General features: G+C 46.1%; 1 protein-coding gene across 1 annotated transcript in view; it reads right to left on the reverse strand.

The window, feature by feature from the left end:
* The window catches only part of Rasgef1b (RasGEF domain family member 1B), a 36,562-nt gene extending 18,142 nt beyond the window's left edge, over positions 1 to 18,420 (reverse strand). The window contains exons 1-4 of the mRNA XM_051170183.1: positions 18,247 to 18,420; positions 6,096 to 6,278; positions 4,399 to 4,521; positions 3,828 to 3,965 (exon numbers count right to left, since the gene is read on the reverse strand). Coding sequence (XP_051026140.1) covers positions 3,828 to 3,965; positions 4,399 to 4,521; positions 6,096 to 6,272 — 438 coding nt within the window. The 5' untranslated portion in view covers positions 6,273 to 6,278; positions 18,247 to 18,420. The remainder of the gene's footprint in view (positions 1 to 3,827; positions 3,966 to 4,398; positions 4,522 to 6,095; positions 6,279 to 18,246) is intronic.
* Between the last annotated feature and the right edge of the window lie 2,926 nt (positions 18,421 to 21,346).

Below are 21,346 nucleotides of genomic sequence, written 5' to 3' on the forward strand. Positions count from 1 at the left end.
TTTTTCTGAGGAGAATAATCCAAAAGTTTCTAAACAGAAACTTAAATTTTCTGAACCCACTGTTCCTATGGGTGTGTGTGTGTGTGTGTGTGTGTGTGTGTGTGTGTGTGTGTGTGCGTGCCCATGCATGTTACATATCCAGGATTCGAGAGACATTCTGGGAGGGTGGACACGAATCTGACAGCGCTTGGTGCTGTCCAGATAAGTGGGGTTGGCGGTTTTACTTGGTGTAAACTTTTTTTTTACTCGATAGTCAGAACAGAGTGCTACACCACCTGACTTATTGTAAATAAAGTGAAAGCCTGCCCAGGGGAACTTCTAGGACACCATATGTGGGAGAGGCGTAAGAACGCCCATTTCGTTTGGACAAGCAAATGTCCATTACTTTACATCCTGCGTGAGTTGCTTCTACTCTCAGACCTCACCTCTCCCCCTTCTCAGCGTCCTCAACACGAGAGCCTTTTAGGTGGAAATGGCCACATTTCTTCTGTCACCAGCTGGAAGGGCCAGTGGAGAAGCAGAGAGGGCAAAAAGAAATGGCTGAATAGGGAGAGCCTGCAGCCTGGGCCCCTCAGGGAGGATGATTCTGGCTGGGCCGGGGGTGTGAGGCATGGTCTGCGCGGCACATGGTAAAGGCACCTCAGACAATTCTGCTAGGCAGCAGTGGGCAGGAGGCACAGCTCCGCCGCCTAAAAGCCTATCAGAGTTCTCCGCTTATAAAATATTATTTTGGAGAAGGATGGAGGAAATGTCGGTCACTCGTGAGCAAAAGACACCAGCAAGATACAACCCAAGAAAGTGCGCAACGGACATATTGGAATTGGTGTGTGGAGAGGGGAGGAGGGGGAGGGGGACCCCCTGTGACCCTCCCCAAAGTTTCCTGCTTTCATCTGATTCCACTTGGGAAATCAGACTCTGTGTGGTTCAGCATGCTTCTCCACTGAGTCATGAATTGCTAAATATGTACTTAGTCTTTTTTATAACTTCAGTTGCCAGCGACAGTAATTACCTGGCAAATAAAGACAGAGTTCTTGTTATAAAGACCAGCCCCTTAAGGAAGAGAAAATTGCATTCTGCCCACTCTAGTCATTTGTCATGTAATTCAATCATTAGTTTCATTTCATGTTTCTTCTAGGCGAGTCCCAATAAACCTCTTCATTTGGGGCAAATCCCCAGGGGAGAAGCATATTAAGCCAAATTATGTGGAACTGTCCTAGCAGATTCTAAAGAGCCCGACTAAATTATATACAGGACACACCTGGGTTCACGGATTGCCAAAAAATATTCCCTCAAGTCAGAGGCAAGAAGCAACAGGTCCAAAGTCAAACCTGGGGCTTCTGCTACGGGCGGAATAATGTTTCTCCATTCTTACAAATGACTTGTTTGTTTGTTCGCTCGTCCGTCCGTCCATCCGTCTGTCCATCCATCCATCCATTTATCCATCCAAGTACATGCCAGGCATTCAGATAGGAGTTAAAGATGCCACAATGAACAAAGGGGGCATAACCCAGAATCCAGTGGAACAACCAACAGCTAAGTACAAAGCCCAGAGTACTAAGAAACACAAGGCATAAAAGGCAGGAATGGGAGGGTCTGTGCCTGGAGTTGTGCGAAGACTCTCTAAGAAGAGAAACTTAAACATGAGAGAGCAAGGAGCCTGCCAGGACTATAGGTGCCGCGAGAGTCTCTAACAGATTAGCACAAGGCAGTTAGTGTCATGATTTGTGCAACAGGAAGGGACTGGGGGCACTGGCCAGAGCACACCCACATCAAGCAAGTGTTACGTGTGGAGCCAATTCCTCAATTCTGGATCAAAGCAGACAATAAATGGCAGCTTCCCAGAAGCCCTGGCCAGTCAAGGCAGACACAACCTCCACTTGGTAACACTTTCTCGTGCTAGACCACTCCCAAAGCCAGCTGCCCTTTAGTACCAACAAGAAGTCGGGGTCACGAGGATGTCTGACCCTTCCCTCCATTCTTCCCAACCCCTCAAGCCTCGGCCTTGTTTGTGAAGACCACATCTCAGTTGGCAAACAAATAGAAAGGATCACCATTTTTGATTTCCATGATAATAAAGACCAAAAGCCATCAATTTAGCATTTTCAAATCACTGCATGTTATCTTTAAAAAAAAAAAAAATCAAGTGTTCCTTTGGGGAAGAAACAAGTTTAGAAAGAAACAATTTCTAGTTTCTATCTCAGAAAAAGCAACAGAGAGAGAGAGAGAGACAGAGACAGAGACAGAGACAGAGACAGAGACAACAGGTCAGCCTGCAGTACCAATTGCTCTGTATAATTGAACTGAAATGAAAAAAAAAAAATGATTTCACTTTGATTTCAGGTCTTGGCCTCATACAACCAATAGCCTTAAGATGGAACTCATCTTTTGACTAGTTTGTCATAAGCCAAAACCACTGAGCCAACTCCTGGCTGCCAAGGAGCTAGGAGCAGTCACCCCTAATAGAACGTTTACAGCAAAACTGCACTGCCGGACGTTTGTGTAGGTGTTCGTTTATGTCTATCCATTCACAGTGAGGAGAACCTAAAACAGGCAAATGGACCAGAAGTCTGTACAGTTACAACCAGCCGGGAGTCCCATGCTGAGCGCCAGGCAAGAGAGCTACGGGCAAAGCTCTTAAGAGCTAGCTTTGCCTAATTTCATTGATCTCTGGCTGGGAAAACCTATCAAGGGCAGGTGTCTTGAGCTACTCTCTCTGCAGCACAGAGCTGAGGGAACCGCTTCTCCAGGGAGCTGTCCTGGAGGAGCAGGCACATCTCTCCTTCAGTGCCAGGTGCCTCGGTTGCCTTGTTCCGGGTGACAGTGTTACATCCGCGCCAAACTTGCCCACAGAAACTTATCTGCCACACGGAAACTACAAAGGTATCTTTGCCCTACAAGCCCCAACACACAAAGTTAGCCCTCCAGGCCTGCTTCAGATAACCTCGAATCTGTTCAAGCTGGTGAGTGCCTGCCTATCAAAGGCTCAGTTGAGAGAAGAGACTATTTGTGGAGGATGACCTAAGAGACTCACTTTGAGTCTCCGCTTACTCTAGGTCCTAGCCTTGAATCAACTTCCGGCATCAGACTCAGATTGTTTCCTGCATGCCACCCCCAACCCCAGACACCCCAGCCCCAGGAATTGCCTTGGCTTCTAATACAATACTGCATACTCTCTCTTTTATCAAAGAGCGGTCACTGTAAACACTATAAAAGGGCATGTTAAGCCTCCTTCACAAAATCCCCCAAGGAGGCTTTGTTTTCACACTGCCTTATGTATGCCAGCCCCAAATGTCTAAGTTTTTCATTTAATGCCCACAATAATTAGTATGCATTTTCCTGCCCCGACAACTATGTAACCAACTGTATTTCCCTTTTATGTGGAACTTACAAACCACAGCAGCCCCTCCCGCCCGCACTCACGCTCAGAGCTGACATATGTGCTTTCCCCTCCACAGCCTGGACTATTTCTACTTATGCTATTTAGTTATACCTAGCCTAAGTGAAGGCAGACACGGGGAGATGCATTAGTATGTGAACTGGGTCAAACCTTTGTAGAAGATGGACTGAAGTGAAAAACAACCGAGACGCACCTGGCAATGTGAATTAACATGAACACAGCCCCAAAGAGCCACATACACCTGCAGATCACACTCATCTGGCCCCGCTGACACACCTAGAAGGCCAAGAGATGCCGTGTAGAGGGGGCTGTCCAGAGGCAGAACAAAACGGCGCTACCACTGAGCTCCATGGCAACTCAGCCCCGTTTCCCACCCAGGCTCCGTCTGGGAACCCAGCCCCAGCGGCTTTGACTAAACACAGTGACCAACCTCCTCGCCGCTGGCCACTCTGTGCGCCAGGTCTTTTAGGTTTCTCATCATTCTCTCGTCCCGGAAGTCATAAGGAAATGTTTCCGTCCACTCTGTCAAGAGTTGAAGAATTTTGGGTGCAATTTTTCTCATCTGGTTCTAGGGAGAAAAAGAAATCCGCGTCAGAGATATCATTATGGTTTCTATTAAATAAATAACCAAATAACTGGTGCCGCTGACTAACTCCTGGTGCTTCCAATTCTCTGGAGTAGAAGAAGCAGCTGCCACCTTCATATCAACACCAAGTACTGTCAACTAAGGCGGGACTGAGGGCTCCTCTGTGACTTTTCTAGTGCTCTGTGGTTTATTTTGCCATGCTGGGGAATCTACCAACTTAGGGCCTTACACTGAGGAGGTAAGCAGTTCCAGCACTGACGCCATGATCCTCACTCACACCATCCATGGCCATGATGCCACTTAAGGCACATTAGCCTAGGGCAACGCTGGGGTTACTTTTGGAAATCACAGCGTCTGAGGCAGCATTAGCGGACCTGAGGACCTGACCAAAACAAGACGCAAAGGCTGCATTTACCTTCTCACCATCCCCTTCGCTCAGCCGCTGGTGCTCAACACACAAGTGGCAGACTTTGGCCATGAGTTCGAAGGGATGCATGAATAACCGAGAGCTGAGCAGGAAGGTGAAGATGTACGTTCTCTGCAGCAAGAGAAAAGAATCACCATGGTTACAATCTCCCCTGGGTCTGGACCATTCTCCATATTATAATCTTCCTATACGTCAAAGTTAACAGGCTGCAGGCTGGGGTAAACGCCTTCTAGTGAAACAGTGTTAAGATAATTTCACCTTATCTTTCCCCTTAACACTTACTAAAAAGAACAGGATAAATTCGACTCCTGAAACGATCCAGAGGACATTTTCTTCTCTGTCACCAGGAGCCAGGACATATTCATTTTCTGGTATAATCAAGGAGAATGCAATTTATCCCCAAAAGGCAAGGCTGCCTTAAATATCCTGCCCACTCTGAATAAGGTGATGGGTCCACATATTATTGCAACCAGTAAAAACAAACCGACAGCTAAGAAACAAAATCCACCTACCCTGCTCCCACTCAGCCAAGAATTCTCCTGTGTGTTCAGTGTAGCACAGTGTTTGTGTCACAGCACTCAAAGGCTCACTGCTGGCTGGCTCCAGACTGCGCGGCTTCACAAAGCACATGTGACACTATGGACCTTTCTTTAACTGCACTGTCTCCTGAGCTGGTAACGAAGCCGAACTCATTTGTTCTAACAGTTTCAGGCTCTCAGTGAAAAGAGGAATTCAGTGGCCCGTTTGCTTCCCCCAACCCTCCTTAGGCACCTTCAGTGGTTCATAAACACTTACAGCACTGAACAAGGGAGTCCTTTTACTTTTGATAACAAGTTTCCCCTATGTGGGAACATATTTGAAAATGATGTGTAATGGATCATACAGAGAGAACGCAGTGAGTAACATTATGGTGAATTACTATTGGCAAGCACACGCTCTCCTCGGCACAACAGCGTTATTATTGTGCTTATAAAAACTAATAAATGTTTCTAGGTATTTCCATGAACTCTCCATCAATAAACAGCTGCCTGGTAAACTCACCCTCCTTGTCCTCCTGAACTCAGGTCAATAGACACGGGAAGGGAGGGGAACTCGTGGAAAGGCGACACTAAGAGGAACCATAAATAGATGCTGTGGCATTTCTGCTGTCTCCCCCTTGCCTCTTGGGACAAGGAAGACCGAGGGGACATACAGTGGGGGTCCCAGGCTAGAAAGTGCCATGGAGACAGACTATCAAGGGACAGCAACACCACCTGATGTCCTGCCATGATTCCCTGTATCTGTGTGTGGCCTCTCTCTCTCCCTATGCAAGTTCCTCAGTCACATTAATGTCATATCATAGGAGCGTCCAAGCGTCCTCTCTGATGGCATCTTCATCTACGGATCAAGACGCAGGCACAGAGCAAGTCTACAGGCTCCGGGCTTCCCTTCATTTAGGCTGCCTAAAAGGAGGTGGACAACCAAAAGAGAAACAGATGCAGGGACTTTACCGCCACCTGACCCATCCCCAGGTTCGATTCGGTCTCAGAACTTTCAGTAATTACTATACATTTTCTTCTTCAAAAAAAAAATTCTTAGCAACCTAGGTTAATTCCACAGCAAAGGCAGCGTCCCATGCGTATCGCGCATACAGTACAGCGGTTTCTATCCACTCAGGTGATGGCTTTAGAGGAACCAATACCTACATCTGGGTAGTAATCCACGTTGGGTACCAGATGCTGTATGAGCGCTTCCAGAGACCCAGAAAGGAGGTTGTTGTCATGGTAATACAAGCCTCCACAGCTATCCTCTGCAGACTGGTAGAGGTTTCGGTTGTAGCCACTGCTGTCAAACATTGCTGAAAAGGGAGGTGTCTGAGGCATACTTTCCTGGAAAACAATGAAAAGCAAGAAAACAGTCATTCGTGGTATGCAATATGAAAAGTAAGATTTCATCAGCAATTCTTATAATAATGGAAGGCAGGCAAGGTAAGCAAACAGTGAGGGAGCACTGTCAGGAGCACAAAGAGCCAAACAGCTCTGAGTTCACACGTACACGTCCACTCAATCAAATATCACAAGATGCTTAGATCCAGTCTGGACTGTGATCCACATGGAGCCATTTTATGCTCACTCCTTTACAGCCACACGCGAGCAGGTAGAGGAAGCAGACTCCAGTTGTTTTGTGTCACGGAGTCATGGATTTTCAAACCAAGACTTCAGGGGACTCTGGGATGCACTGGACACGTGGAAGAGCACCAGAGCTGAAGTTGAAAAGATTGTAATTTGCAAGAGACCTGAAATTAAGTGCATAGTTTGTGTCTTTCCCTGGGAGCGTCTTCAGTGTGCGTTTATGTTTGCACGTGTCAAGGCATTTAATGCCGGCTCCTCGGCTTTACTAGAACATCAGATGTCATTGGACCTTTGGGGTGCTGGGTGTGTGGTGTGTGCAAAGCCTCTGTCTCAGCCAACACGCAGGATGAGAAGGCACAAGGAACAAGGAGTACTGGCTCAGGCTAGATAAATTGCTCTTGTCCATCTGTGTGGTTTGTCACTCACAAAACCCCTGTCAGGCGATGCTCAGTGCAGGCCAGAAGCCATTAACTTACTACTTGGCTTCCTGGGGCCTAGAGCAGGGTCCTGGGAGGAGACTCAGATTTCTTGCTGTATATCTGAACAATGGAGGCTTTTAGGGCGTGTGGAACCTGGGGATTCCAAGCTGAGAGAAAACCAAAAGCTGTGTCCTAGACTAACACGGGGACTATGTCTATAGAGTCTATAGAGCGAGTTCCAGGATATCCAGGGCAACATGGAAAGACCTTGTCTCAAAAAGAAAAACGGAAAGAAAGAGATCGTGGAAAAAAAAAAAAAGGTTCATATTGTGTGACCTTTATCCCATCTAAAAACCAGTGTGCAGAGAGAATTTCCAAAAGTTCCATAAGAAAACAAAACTGCTAGAAACAGGAAGAAAGTGACTCTTGAGAACCACACCACTAGGGTTTCCAGCACCTGGGAGCTGTGTCAGTCCAGGGACAAGGGAGCAGCTTGTGGAGGGTAGCAGGAAGGGATGCAACCTGGATTGATCCTTCTTTGCAAGATGCTGAAAGGTCTTAGCATCTTAATGAGGGGGGAAGGGAGCTCAGTCCTCCAGCAGCATCTGTTCCACCAAGGGATGGGGGCAGGGTGTATTAACAGCTTTTTAACAAGGTGAATTGCATGGGCTTGGGGCAGTGGTACCCAGGGATAGGGTGTTAGAAAAAAAAAAAAAAAAACATAAAGCCAATGTGGCAAATGAAAAACAGCATTTAGGAAAAAGAAAGTGTCAAGAAAAATAAAGAGATATACATGTGCCGGACGGGTGACGCATGCCTTTGATCTTAACACTCCAGAGGCTGAGGCAGGTGGATCTCTGTGAGTTCAATGCCAGCCTGGTCTATAGAGTGAGTTCCAGGATATCCAGGGCTACATGGAAAGACCTTGTCTCAAAAAGAAAGATGGAAAGAAAGAGATCATGAGGAAAAAAAGCTTCATATTGTGACCTTTATCCCATCCAAAAACCAGTGTGCAGAGAGAATTTCCAGAAGTTCCATAAAAAAAAAAAAAAAAAAAAACTACTAGAAACAGGAAGAAAGTGACTCTTGAGAACCACACCACTAGGGTTTCCAGCACCCGGGCCCCAGGGTTATCAGTGTAGCACTTCAGTTGCATAGGGCGTGGCCACAGCATCCAAAGGGCGTGGCCACAGCATCCAAAGGGCATGGCCACAGAATTCAAAGGACCAGAATGGACAGTCAAAGAGCCAAGACAGCCAGCCCTTCAGATGATGGCACCTGACAGGCAGAAACTGTAGGTAAATTAAAAACAAAACCAAAAACAAAGAAGACCTCAGTGTTACCATCTTATATGGCGGTAGACAGAAGTGGATTTCTTTCCTCTTCAAATTACCATTTTCCTGAATACAATTTAGGTGTAACCCACTTGTTACAAATGGTCAGTCCCTGATGAGGAGGACAGAGATTGACCCTTGTCCTCGGAAGCTGGCACCAACCTCAAGCTCGGAGGCTAGGGCCTGGGATGCCAGGCTCACCTAAGTTACTTCCCATGACCATGAAGAAGCCCTCTCCTGATTTGGTTTAATGTCGTAGGAACAGCTTTCAGTGGTGGCAGCCACACAGCATCCTCCAAACACAGGATAAGGAGTAAGACTCCCTGGAAGTGGGAACCATGAATTTTTTCTTGACATCTCGACCCACTTGTCATTGAAACCAATCTACTCAAGTGTCTCTGCGAGACAGCTAGCCAGGGCTTGAGAACTCCAGGAAATAAAAAAACAGTAAGCATTCAAAGGGGCCACAGAAACGGTCCGTTTCAAGAGGTAGAAACTAAATTTCATTTCCAACTACAATCAATCAGAAAAAGCCCGCTAGAGGATCAAGGATAAAGCCTGGAGGATTTGGAGGCTGCAACTTGGCAGTAAAGTGTGTCCTGAGTGATTAGGACCAACTATAAGATGGATGTAGAAGAAGCCATGTGCCCTCACAGATGGACCTGACCTCCTCTGTCTATAAATGTGTGGCCTGGGACTCAGGAAAGCGAACTGCAGTGACCAGGCTAATATAACACAGCCATGTGACACAGCAGTATGAAGTGGGTCTCCTTGGAGTCTTGTACCCCAGTGCCTGTGGTCTAGTATCGGTAAACGGTCTACCAGACAGTCGCAGGTCACCGCTCATCCCCAAAGCTACCAGTATATATAACTCTCATTTACTTTTTCATAAAGTAGGTAGAGACGTGGCTTCCATCCTCACTCACTATCCCCAAATTGAGACTCGGTGCTGGAGAGATGGCTCAGCATAGAACACTCACTCCTCTCTCTCATGGGACCTGGGTTCAGTTCACGGCACCTTCACGGCAGCTCACAGCAGTCTGTAACCCCAGTTCCAAGGACTCCAAAACCTTCTTCTGGCCTCTGCACACTCTTGCACGCACATGCTACACGTGTACTCATGCAGGCTCACATACATTTGCATACATAAAAAGCTCTTAGGAAAAAAATTCAAACTTACAGACATAAGACCTAGATAGCTCTGACATCTTTCGGAAGTTATTTTAACCCTCTCCCCCTTCCCAGGTACATTTCTCACCTGCCACTTTTAGTTTCGCTCACCTCGTCCCAAACCCTAAATGATACACACACACACACACACACACACACACACACACACACACACACACACACACACACACACACACACGTGTGTACATAAATATCCTGTCTGCTTGGCAAAGCCCTTCTTGGAATATTGTTTTGATTGTTGTGTCAGCAGCTTCTATACTCTTCTTTGGGTTCATATCAGTCTCTCTGATCACAATAGCAACACTCAGAAAATAGCTGCCCCCACCCCCACCCCGGGGCCAAGACTCCTTAAGAAAATCCTGTAAGTAGAGACGGCAACCTAACCGAGGTAAGTTAATTATGATGGCAGCTTATGAAACCTAAAACATCAGCTGGAAGGAACAAGTGTGTCCCTGACCATCATTTGCCCTCAGTTTGATCCAAGGACCTGGTTGCTATCATAGCAACAACCAGCTGCTGAGCTGCAGTCACGACAAGAGGCCTTGGCCCCTTATACACATGCGCACGTCCTTCTACCTTGCCTGTGCTCAGAACCTCACTGTCTGTCATCTATGAGCCCTACCCTCTTCATGAGCTTTCCAGTCTTCTCCCTGTGGTTCCTCAAATGCTCAGACCATTTTCTGCATCCCACACGGTTCACTTCTCCCAGTTCCAGCAGTGTGGCCAGCTCTGAGACCTTCACTGGCTTCTCCTGCTGTGACTGGACTGGCTACAAATGCCTCACTGGATTACCATCTGGTGACTGTTGGAGCTCTTATTTACATCTAGTTGTGGTAGACATCCTGTTTTGTTTTGTGTCTCCCCGCCCCCACCCCCCCTCCCCACCCCCCCTCCCCACCCCCCCCCCCTCCCCGCCTCACTTCCTAAGAAGAAAGACTACAGTAACTTGCCTGGTGTTACATATTAAGTGACAAATAAGGAAGAGTAGGGTTTCAAAACTAGGTCTCCAGATCCCAAGTACAAATTTTATTCTATCAGTTATATTATGGTGAAAATGGTCTTTGAACTTCTAACATGCAGCCATAACGTGAAAGGCCCATCATTCTGTCCCAAATCGTAGCTATTAGGATGATTTATACGTTTCACATGTCCTGCAGATTCTTTTTTCTAAGATATATTAAGACCATAAATTACTCTTATTTTAAAAAAGGATCTGACAGTCAATAGTAGTAGTTAAGCTACTGACTGATAATCAACAATTCCGTCTAGACAGAAAGTTCAGAGGTTCTAATATGAGCTCTGAGAAGTATACTCTCTTTAAAACTGGGAAGCACGTGAGAGCACAATAAACAGGGTTCAGCTGACAGTCGTTCAAGCAGCACATAAAATAACACAGCCTTAGATAGCGGATGGCACCCTGGGCTCCATAAGACACAGAAGTGTTTCCTTGTATTCACTCTACAGGTTACCAGCAAAAGAAAAAAAAAAAAATTAATGAGTCAAATGACAGTAGAAGATCATGGGACACAGTGTCCATCATCACTCACACTGGACAATCTCTAGCTAGCAGCCAAGCCGGGTGTTTTCTGAAAGGCTAACTGCCTAGGTTATGGGTAAACACAAAGCCAGCAGAACAGTACAGAACATACTGTTTGGAAAGCGAATCTTAAACACCTACCAAGACACACCCCAGCAGCTTGGTTTCTCAAGCATTCTCTGTACAGCATCGCTAGGGCTAGTTCAAGAGCACTCGTTCCTCACAAAGGCCTTTAGCTCCCTTAGATTCAGGTCCAGAAGGGAAGCATGAGGCCCAGGTGACAAGGAAGGCTGTTTCTTGTTAAGAAAGTAAACTCTATAGTCGACATTTTGGACGTGAGAATCAGGGGGCTTGTGGACCCTGGGCTCCACTATCTCTAGGATGGCTTGCCAAGGACTCCTCTGGGCGGACTCAGGCAGGTGTATATGTATGTATGTATGTATGTATGTGTGTGTGTGTGTGTGTATGTATGTATGTATGTATGTATGTGTGTGTGTGTATGTATGTATGTATGTATACACACACACAAAGTCCATCTTGTCCAATATACTTAAAAATGGAGACGTGTGTGTTTGTGTGTGTGTGTGTGTGTGTGTGACACAAAGTCAGAGTATGTGACAGCAGTCAGTTAAATCCTGGCTTGACTTTATAGCTAAATCAAACGTCAAAAGAGCTAATTCCCTTGAAAATGAGGCTTGTATGAGACACTTGAAAAACCTTTTGACTATTCAAACCACTAGTTAACATACGTTGCAGGCTGGGAAGTAACTCTACCCTACAGAGCATCGTTTCTATGTTGGTTGCTTCAAATTCAAGATACGTTCCAGTCAGCTAATAGCACAGATCTTAAAGAAAAAAAAAAAAGTCACACCTCTCTGCCACTGTCCCAAGATAATTAGGCCAGCATGTCTGCATGTGCGTTAATGGAGCTCCTGTCCAGTCCAGGACCTGTCCTAGGTACAGAGCCAGATGTGTCTACTCCCAAGAAAGAGAGTAACCTTCCTCCAACACAGGACCAGCTCCTTATAAATCAAGTGTGTGTGTGTGTGTGTGTGTGTGTGTGTGTGTGTGTGTAGTACCAATTCAACTGCCTTAAAGAAAATACAAGAATGACAGGCCTTTGGGGTAGAGTTCCTGAAATTTCCTGAAATAGGCTCCCTGCCCCGGATAGGGTATCAACTCTAGGTAAAAAACATAGTAAGTCAACAGGAAGTAGATTTTTTTTTCCGTTTATAAAACAATAAAGTAGGCTAAAGGGGGAAAAAAAAAGTACCATTCTGACCACCAGAATTAGCCCACAGATTACAAATTATGCTGGGAGAGTTTCTAGCAGGAACAGGACATGCCCAACCCAGGCAGGGAAGCCAAGTGTCCCTTCTTGAAATTGATTTGGTAAAGCTGAGCTCAGCTGTCAGACATCTTATAGGAGCTGCTAATTTAGGCACAAAATAGATCGTGTTCTTCCAAGGACCCTGAAGAAGTTCGGCCTGCCACTGATCCTGAATCAAGGGAGCAGCCTGTGGGTGATTTACAGGACGAATACATCTGAAAGGCATGCCTAATGGCCTCGGAGCTGCCCAAGCTCCAGCTGAAGAGCTGCCACGGTGGCAGACTGCATCTAAATTAGCCACTGCCTTTGCACGGGGGATTATTTATGACAAAGCAGGTGCACTGGGGGTGAGGTGGCTTCAGGTGATAACTCAAACTGCGAGAAAAGAGGTTGAGATGCAGATGGGCGTGGGCTACATCACAAAGAATCCCTTACTTCTGCGGCAGATGCTCTGCGAATCTTTCCTAGAACAGCGCATCATCGTCTTCTTCACTCTCCAGAGTAGACAGGAAATGTGCTGGTCAGAGAGAAATACTTCCTGCTCTGGGTCATAACAGGAGGCAGAGGCTCTGTACTCACTACAGTGTTTTGGCATCACTCTAAATGCCAGACAAGTGTCCCAATTAAAAAAAAAAAAAAAAAAAAAAAAAAAAAAAAAAGTAGGCAGAGACCTCCCCCTATCTCAGTTGAACCTTGAAAGTGTATCTGTTTAGTGAGAAGAGACTTCATTTAATGCTTGGAGTTCAAATTTCTCCCAACTCCTGTCTGGATTCCAAAGGAACCTGGCACTTTGCACATCCAACAACTCTTCCTAGAGTCGAGTTGAGGCTGCAGGCACTGGGTAAAAGTTCCTGACTTCCTCCTAGCTAATATCCCAGACTGACAGCTTCCTTTCTGTGACAGCAGACTTGGGAAGGCAGACAGACTGAAGACCCAGGTGACTGTGGATCAGCCCCCAGGTGAACAGCCAGGCAAGTGGCTGACCCTATCTAAAGCGTAGTTTGTTTGAAGCTTGAATAGGCCGAGCCGTTTGTCTTCTCGTTCCTTTTCTTAGACTGAGAAGCCCTTTTAGCAGAGACCTCAGAGAGCACCTGTGAAAACTGCAGGCATGCTGTCCCTCCTCTCGCCCCCGCACTAACCTTCAGAAAAGAGGCATTGTGTTGAGACGACAAAAAACAAAAACAAACAAACAAACAAACAAACAAAAAAACAGCCTAGAGTAGAGAGGCACAGTACATGGAAGCAACTCTACAATGTGCAGGTTGTAGAACTGAGCCCAAATGCTCTACTAGGTCTCATAGTTAAAGGAGAAAGAAGATAACTTATTTTTTAAAAATTTTTATTAATGTATATATGGGGGTGGGTACCTCAGGAGGCCAGAAGAGGGTGTCAGATCCCCTGGAAACTGGAGTTATAGGTGCCTGTGAGCCAGCTGGGGTGCTGGGAACTGAATCTATTTTCCCTCTACAAAAGAATAGCGATGTTCCGTGATTATTTTACTATTTTACTTTACCAGCTCTTAGGCTACTTCTAATTTTTTTAAACTAATTCCTAATTGGTGAAGGAAAAGAACTCTGACGCAACTACAATTTTCAACTGGAAGAAAACAAAGATTAGATTTATGGTCTTTTGTCACAGGATGATGCTAGCAAATTATTAAAGCAGAAAATGACATTTTGGTACATGGCGACTCTGAGTAGGTTTGGAGTGTCACAGGAAACCTTCCTAGAGCTTGTAGGAAGCCAGTACATGCATTAAAAAGCCTTTACCCTCAACAACGCCCTTGCAATTCTCAAGATTACCAGCAGGTGGCGCCTGGGTCCCTGTCTTTGACAACTGGGGCTTTCCAGTACTACCAGCTATGCTCCTGGGGGAGACTGTGGAGATCCCAGCTTATGACAGAACTCGGGAAAGGGGCACTCACTGCCTGTGCTGTACAAGTAAGACACAAACTAGCAGACAATGTCCATCAGCTCTATTCTCTGATGTCTCAGATGCCCATCGTGATAAGAATCAATTATTTCACCGAGAATAATAAAACTGACATCCAAAATCATCATTACCTGGTCTAGCATTGCCGCAAAGGCTGGAATCCTGGAAGAGTCACCTCTTCTTCAATGTCTGACAGTCACCACTGGCTGCAGTGACTGTGGTGACTACACCCTGGCTAGTGGGCTGGAAAGTGGCTTGGTGGCACAGTGCTTGCACAGCATATACAAAGCCCTAGGTTTCATGCCAGCACGAGAGAGGAACAGAAAGAAAGAAAGAAAAAAAGACAACCGGGAAACCAGTCATTTTGTTCAACTTAAACATGTTTTGGTTTCAGCATTTCCATGTGGCTAGAAGCTGTCATAATTAAACAGCACAGACACACTACAGATTATGAAAGATAGAGCTGAAGGTAAGTTATAAAGTGTCACAGGGGGTAACTTTTACTAAAATACTTTACTTTTCTCTGTGCAATTCACTTCCAGAGGGAAATGGTTTGATGCCTGGTAGGACATTTGTAAAAAGTCAAGATTATTTTTCTCTCTATTTTATTATGTAACATGGTAACTGAGATAATTTAACTTTTTTGGCTGGTGGTTCTTGAAAAACTATGGTTTTCTTGCTTGACATTTTGTCTTTTAGAGAAATTGGGAAAAGCTAATCATCTATAATGTGTTTTCCCTTTTACATGACCAAATCTTTTGGTATCAAATTTTCACATCAGGGTTTCCTACCATAATTTCAATCAACTGTATCATTTCTAGGTATATATTTACCTTAAGAGAAAAGAATAAATACATAAACATATGAAAACTGATTAGTATAAGAGAAATTGACATTTTGATTGACAAGAATGATGAGTTAATAAGCCAGATTTTTTTTCCTGGCTCCACTTTAGTGATAATTAGTACATTTTAAAAATATTCTCACAACGAAGAAGAAAAAAAGGAAAAGATAATTCAAGAAAATACTAAATTTCTGCCTAAGTTCACCACAGAAAGAATGTTGCTCATCTCTTCTCATTCCCATGTGCTCAGAAAACACCTGTACCTGTAACAGGCTAACTTCATCCTGGCCCACGAAGGGACACTGCAACAAACTAAAGCAGCTGCGACAGAAATACAAAGGTACCATAGCCCATCTCCGTCAGCTTCCTCTGTCCACTTCACACATATTACAGCTACATAAAGCAGGCAGGGGGTCTTGTTAGGGCTCCCCATCTGCCCACACTCATTTCCAGGGCAGAGGTCTGCTAAGCTACAGTGGTTATCTTAGAATAAGCAATGCCTGCACATAGCTAATCGTTGTAGGTTTAACTGATGAACCAATAGAAAGATGAACAGCTATATATAGCTATATAGCTGTGGAAAAATGAAAGGAGCGGAGAAAGATAATACTTAAATTCAATTACTAGCACGCCCCATCTGGACAGCACAATCAGCCAATGGAAAGACTTCACAAAATCTCTTTAAAACTTGCTCATTTATTCCTTAATTATTTGTGCCATCAGAATTTAGATTCTCTTCAGCCCTTGCTTGGGATTCCCGGCTCTCCTTTCAGGCAAGGCTGAGCTTCTTCCTTCCTCTGTCTCCTTCCAAGTGTTCTCCTTGGAGGTCATCCAAACACTCCAAGTTCAATTCCTCTAGGTAGCCTTGGGAGACTGAACAGGGTGGTCCCATGGTTTTCTGTACTATATACGAGGGACCCTACCTAGCCTGCATAGGCCCCCTGACCCCATCATCCTCTCTGCTTTCTTAATATTCTCCTTCCTTTATGAGTGGTATTTAACTGGTTCAGTTTGGCCTATTGTACTCTATTGAACAGCGAGGTTAGTGTTAGATTACAGGATGTTAATAACAGCATAAGGAATATTATGATAAACAATGAACACTTAACAATATTTACCTATATACACTATATACTTAACTATATATAAAAAACTATATATATAGCTATATTATATACTTAAGAATATATTAGATGCTGAGGTTAGGGACAAGACAATGCAGAAAACAGTCTCGTGATTATCATTCCTTCCACAATGCCAGGTAGGAAGTGTGGCAGCACAGACACAATGTATAGAGTAAGCAGTACATGACGTGGAGAGAGGTTGAAATAACTAAGAATCGAACATGCCCCCAAGTACAAGGCCAGTGTTCTCAGTAGCCAGAAGGGCTGGCACCTCTAGGAAAACAAAGGATTGACTGACACAGGAAGCCCAGGAAGCGACTTGCTCACCAGAGGCTGATGTGACTGCACTTGCCAGCAAGTCTGCTGGAAAGGGAAAAGGCAACCTGGGCTGGTTCTGAAGCTTGAAAAGTGCCCTGGTTCCCCGGAGAATCAAGCACTGCTCCCTGCCCCAAACAAAACTGTCATTAGTGAATAAATAGTGTTTAACTGGCTGTCATTTTCTTCTGTACATCCCCAGCAGCCAAAACTGTTTTTGCTTTTTTTAAGAAATCAATTCTCCACGTACTTTGAATGTCATATTACCAGTTATTTCCTCTCAAATTTTCATCACCTACACACACGATCTACCCTTTTGATCTTCGTTTTTTTAAATCTCCTGTTTAATCCTCTTTTCATAGGCTGACCACCGGGTCACAACTACGCTCAAATTAAGGCACAGTCATCACACGCCACGCTCCAGCTACTGTGCTCATGAGGAAAGAGTAATTATTCACCCATCTGAGTCTGACTGTACCAGACATCAGTCAAGAGCTCGATGACCACCCCTCCCCATTCCGATTCTTCCCCCCTTTATCCTCCCAGCTTGAGCCCCGTCCTCCCAGTGAGACACCATCAGGGCTAAATATAGATCTACGCACACCAGCAGTTCCTGACCATTGTCACATGGCGCTGCTGACGAAGGACTCCCTGGAGACGCGTTCGCCCAAACATACATACACAAGTATGCGTGCGTATTTATCCATATACACCATACGCCTCGAATTCATCTGCAGAGTGTCACATTTACATCCACCAGAGAAAACTGCAGCCTAAACGCTCTCCTTGCGCTGTTTACCACACAGCTCCACCCCCATCTCCCTGCACAGTCAGTGTGGGCTTAGCCACGGTGCTTTGCCTGAACTGCACCAATTTGGATGGGGTAAGGTGGCAGGCAGTAGTCACATCACACACACACACACACACACACACACACACACACACACACACACACACAGTTTCTCCGTTTGCCCTTTTCTCTTTTCCAGTCCTGAAGTTGTGTCCAGGGCTCTCCTATAACTAGGAGCCTCCCTCAAGCGGCTCAGCGCAGGAGGTTTCCAGGCACCCCAAGCCACGTTACTATCACCCAGACGGGTGTGAAGGCAACTAACTCACCTGGCCTAAGAACAAAACAAAACAAACACACCAAAAACCAGGCTACTCGTTCAAGTTTGCTTAAGAGCCGGGGGAACACAAGACTTCTGTTTCCCTGTCTGATCCTAAGAGTCAGACCTTAGATTATAAGGAAACTGCAACAAAAATAAACAACAGCCCGAACACTCACAAGCACCCCAGGAAACTAGCCAAAAAGTATATGGAAACAACCTAGGCGTGTACAGAAAGCTTAGGGGGAAAGCAAAACGCATGAATGAGACTCCAACTCAGACAAACCCTCAAGATCTAACAAGATCTCCAAATAGAAGGCCTGGCTGGGCAGTGAGGGGCATCGAGGCATAGCAAGCACCACGGTATCCACAAATCCCCGGAGCTGAGCCCCGCACCTGTTGGGAGTGTGGCAGCCCAGGGTAGGAAAGCAGCGGGCGCGGGAACTCCAAGGACCCGGACATTCGCTAGCCGGAGACCTCGCGCCGCGCCGGAGCGAACTGGGCAGCAAGCAGGCTCAGTCCCGGCCTGGGAGCAGAGCCCGCGCAGCCCCGGGGCTCCCGCCATCCCGCCGTGAGGTCCCCGGAGCACCTACCCGCACGCCGCCCTGCGCCTCCGCCTCCTGGCTGCTGCACGGCGGCGCCCCCAAAGGCGAGCGCAGGACCGGGAAGGGCCGAAGGCAGGAAGAAAAGAAAAACCCGCCGATCCAGTCGGGGTCCTTGTTTATACTGGAACTCCTGCCGCCGCCACCGATGCGCACACCCCCTTGCTCCTGAGTACCCGCCTCCTGTCCCTGCTGGCCACGCCTCCTCGCCGGCCACGCCCCTCCCCGCGCTAGCCAATCGTGACGTCGGTCCCCACCCACGCCGTCCTGCAGTGGGCGCTCCTGAAACCTGCCTGGGTCCCCGCGGGTTGGGACTCCCCTGACGCTGCTGCGGCCGTGCTCGCCCACGCCAAGGAGGCTGGCTTGCTGGCGCAGCGGGTCTCGGCAGCCAGGGCTGGGCCCACTCCTTCGTGCGTTTCCTCCTTCATGCCGCTGCCCGCGGCTGTTTGTGCAGTCATGTGTCCCCGAGTGTGTATTCATTTGCCTGGGTGCTCTACCTGTAAATACCGGCTCGACTCGTTGTACAGTATCTATTATCATAATTATGAGCGGAAGGTTACTTCTCCATGTAACTTTTCGGAGGAGATCTGAAAGGAACCACCAACCACTTGCTGAGTGCTAGGAATTGTGCAAAACGCCGCGGGCACACTGGTAGCTTACTGGCTAGTGGAGGGCAAACGCTAACTAAGTAAACAGCCACTCAATCGAGATGTAAAATTACAGGTGTTGGATGGAACCTTCACGCAGGAAAGGAACCTACTCTGATATGTAAGGCTAGTCCTCAGTGAAGGCTATATTATTGTAACCACATACTTGGATACCTGATAACTATTTTAGAAAAAAGCGGGGGAGGGGGGCTAAGAACTCAAAACTCTTGTAGAAATGATAGGAAAGGGAAGAAGTGGCAGGAAATGTACAAGAAAGATCTGGAGACTTTACAGCTGTGACGCTAAGCTAAAAAAAAAAAAAAAAAAAAAGTAGGGTTTTGTGAGCTCCAGTTCGTACATGAACACTGTTAGACCTGTGGGGCTGCAATCTGCATTGTTAAGATGGAGGAACACTGTCCTTCTAGAAGATCCCTGCCTTTGCTTCCTGGGATGGAAGGAGCCACCTTGAACCTAACGCTCACTGAGTGCTCTTGGCTGATTCCCTGTCTCACCCATACCTCCTTCTGCCTCTCTATTCTATCACACCCTTCCACAGACTGGTCTCCCTAGGCCCAGCAATTTATTCTAAAAAATCTGAGCCTTTGGCTAAACTCTGGTGTCTCTTTGCCATGGAGGAGAGTCAGTTCAGATGGAGAACAGCACTGTAGGCCTTGCAACTGTGCCTGAGCCTTCACCTTTCTTGATCTCACTTACGGTTGAGACCCCCTCCTCTTGATGGCCCGCCTCCTCTTTTTCTTACTGTCTCCTGTATAAAGTCTTGCCACCATTTGTTACACTGAATATTTTACTTATTACTGAATCTCTCCCCTCACTTGATTAAATGTGAGCTCCATGGAAACAGATCTCGCTATCTACCTTCCCAGTTTCCTCTGAAAGGACAGTGACCAACACATAAGCTGATTAAGTATATGCTGGCTTAATAAACACATGGGAGGGAGGGAGGGAGGGAGGGAAGGAGGGAGGGTGGCTGGGTGTCTAGCACATGGTAAGCACACAGTAGATAAATTTCGGTTCCAATTATGTCTTGCATTTTGTACACCTTGGAATTTCTTCCTGTTCTTTTGGCTCCATTGGCTCAACTTGTATCCACATAAAAAATGTTGGAGGGCAGGAAATATGACTTGGCAGTTTGCTACCAAACTTGACCACCTGACTTTCTAGCCTGAGGACTCACGTGGTGAAAGGAGAGAACTGAATCCTTCAATTTACAAACACACACACACACACACACACACACACACACACACACACACACACACACACTTAGTATAGTAAAAAATGTAAATATTAGTAAGCTCAACAGTAGCCATCAAGTTGAGGCTAGTAAAGCCCCACAGACTAGCCCCCATTCTCATTCCAGCGCTAAAGAGTAGTGACCCAGGCTACAGTTCTGTGTGAGGAAGGGTTGCTTTTCCTAAGCCTCCTGTGCTTCAGGCACACAAAAGAGGTGCAAGGATCATCATGAACAGTCCAAGTCCGACTTCTTTCCTTTTCAGCTGCCTTCATTTCCAAAGAAAAGTCCCCACTTAGATCATGCCCTACTCAATGGATTTTCCAACCCACCTTTTGTGAGCAGGGACGCTATTGCTTTAGGTATCACATGACTATGTTTACTTAAGTGTCACTGTGCACTCTTTCTCATTGTGCTTTCTCTCCTGGTCAGCCTGTGTTTTTAAAATAATTCACTTTGTTTTATTACTGATGTGTGTTTGTGTGTATGTGTGTGTGTGGGGGGTGTGCGTGTGTACAAAATGTGTGTGAGAGCTTTTGGAAGTCGGTTCTGTTTTTCTATTCTGGGTTCCACGGATGGACCACAAGTGTCAGGTTTACCTAGCAAGAGCTTCTACCTGCTGAACCATCCTGCTCACCCAGACGTACATGTTTTTAGTTTTCTTTCTTTCTTTTTTTAGATTTACTTTATTTTTGAATGTGGGCATATGCGTCTATGTGTGAGTATGTATACACGAGGCCAGAAGACAGTACTGGATGCCCGGGAGGTGGAATTACAGGTGGCTGTAAGCATGTTAGTATATGTTGGTGACATAATTTGTCTTATATAATTAGTATTGGGAATAACTGTTCTCCCCTGGTGGTTTGTGTAGCACCTTCTGATGCTGTGTGTTGTTACGGAGCTCTAAGAGCTTTATGAGATGTCCATGTGACTCCTCAGAATGTTTTTTACATTTCCTCACTGATCTTTTCTCTCCACCACTCTGGAATATGGACGCAGATGCGGGCAGCTGAAGGTATGAAACCTGAGGTCCCATTTGTAAATGAAAAGAAACAAAGGCACAGGTCACATTACTAGTCATCAGTTGGCCTGGACACCACCGATTCCCTATTGTCTGGCTTTCAGAACCAAGGAAGGCAAACCCACTCTTGGCAGGAATGGTTTACATGGCCTGTCTTATGCATTGACGGAA

The sequence above is a fragment of the Acomys russatus genome, chromosome 28 (genome assembly GCF_903995435.1).
Source record: "Acomys russatus chromosome 28, mAcoRus1.1, whole genome shotgun sequence".
In the NCBI taxonomy this organism is placed as follows: Eukaryota; Metazoa; Chordata; class Mammalia; order Rodentia; family Muridae; genus Acomys; species Acomys russatus.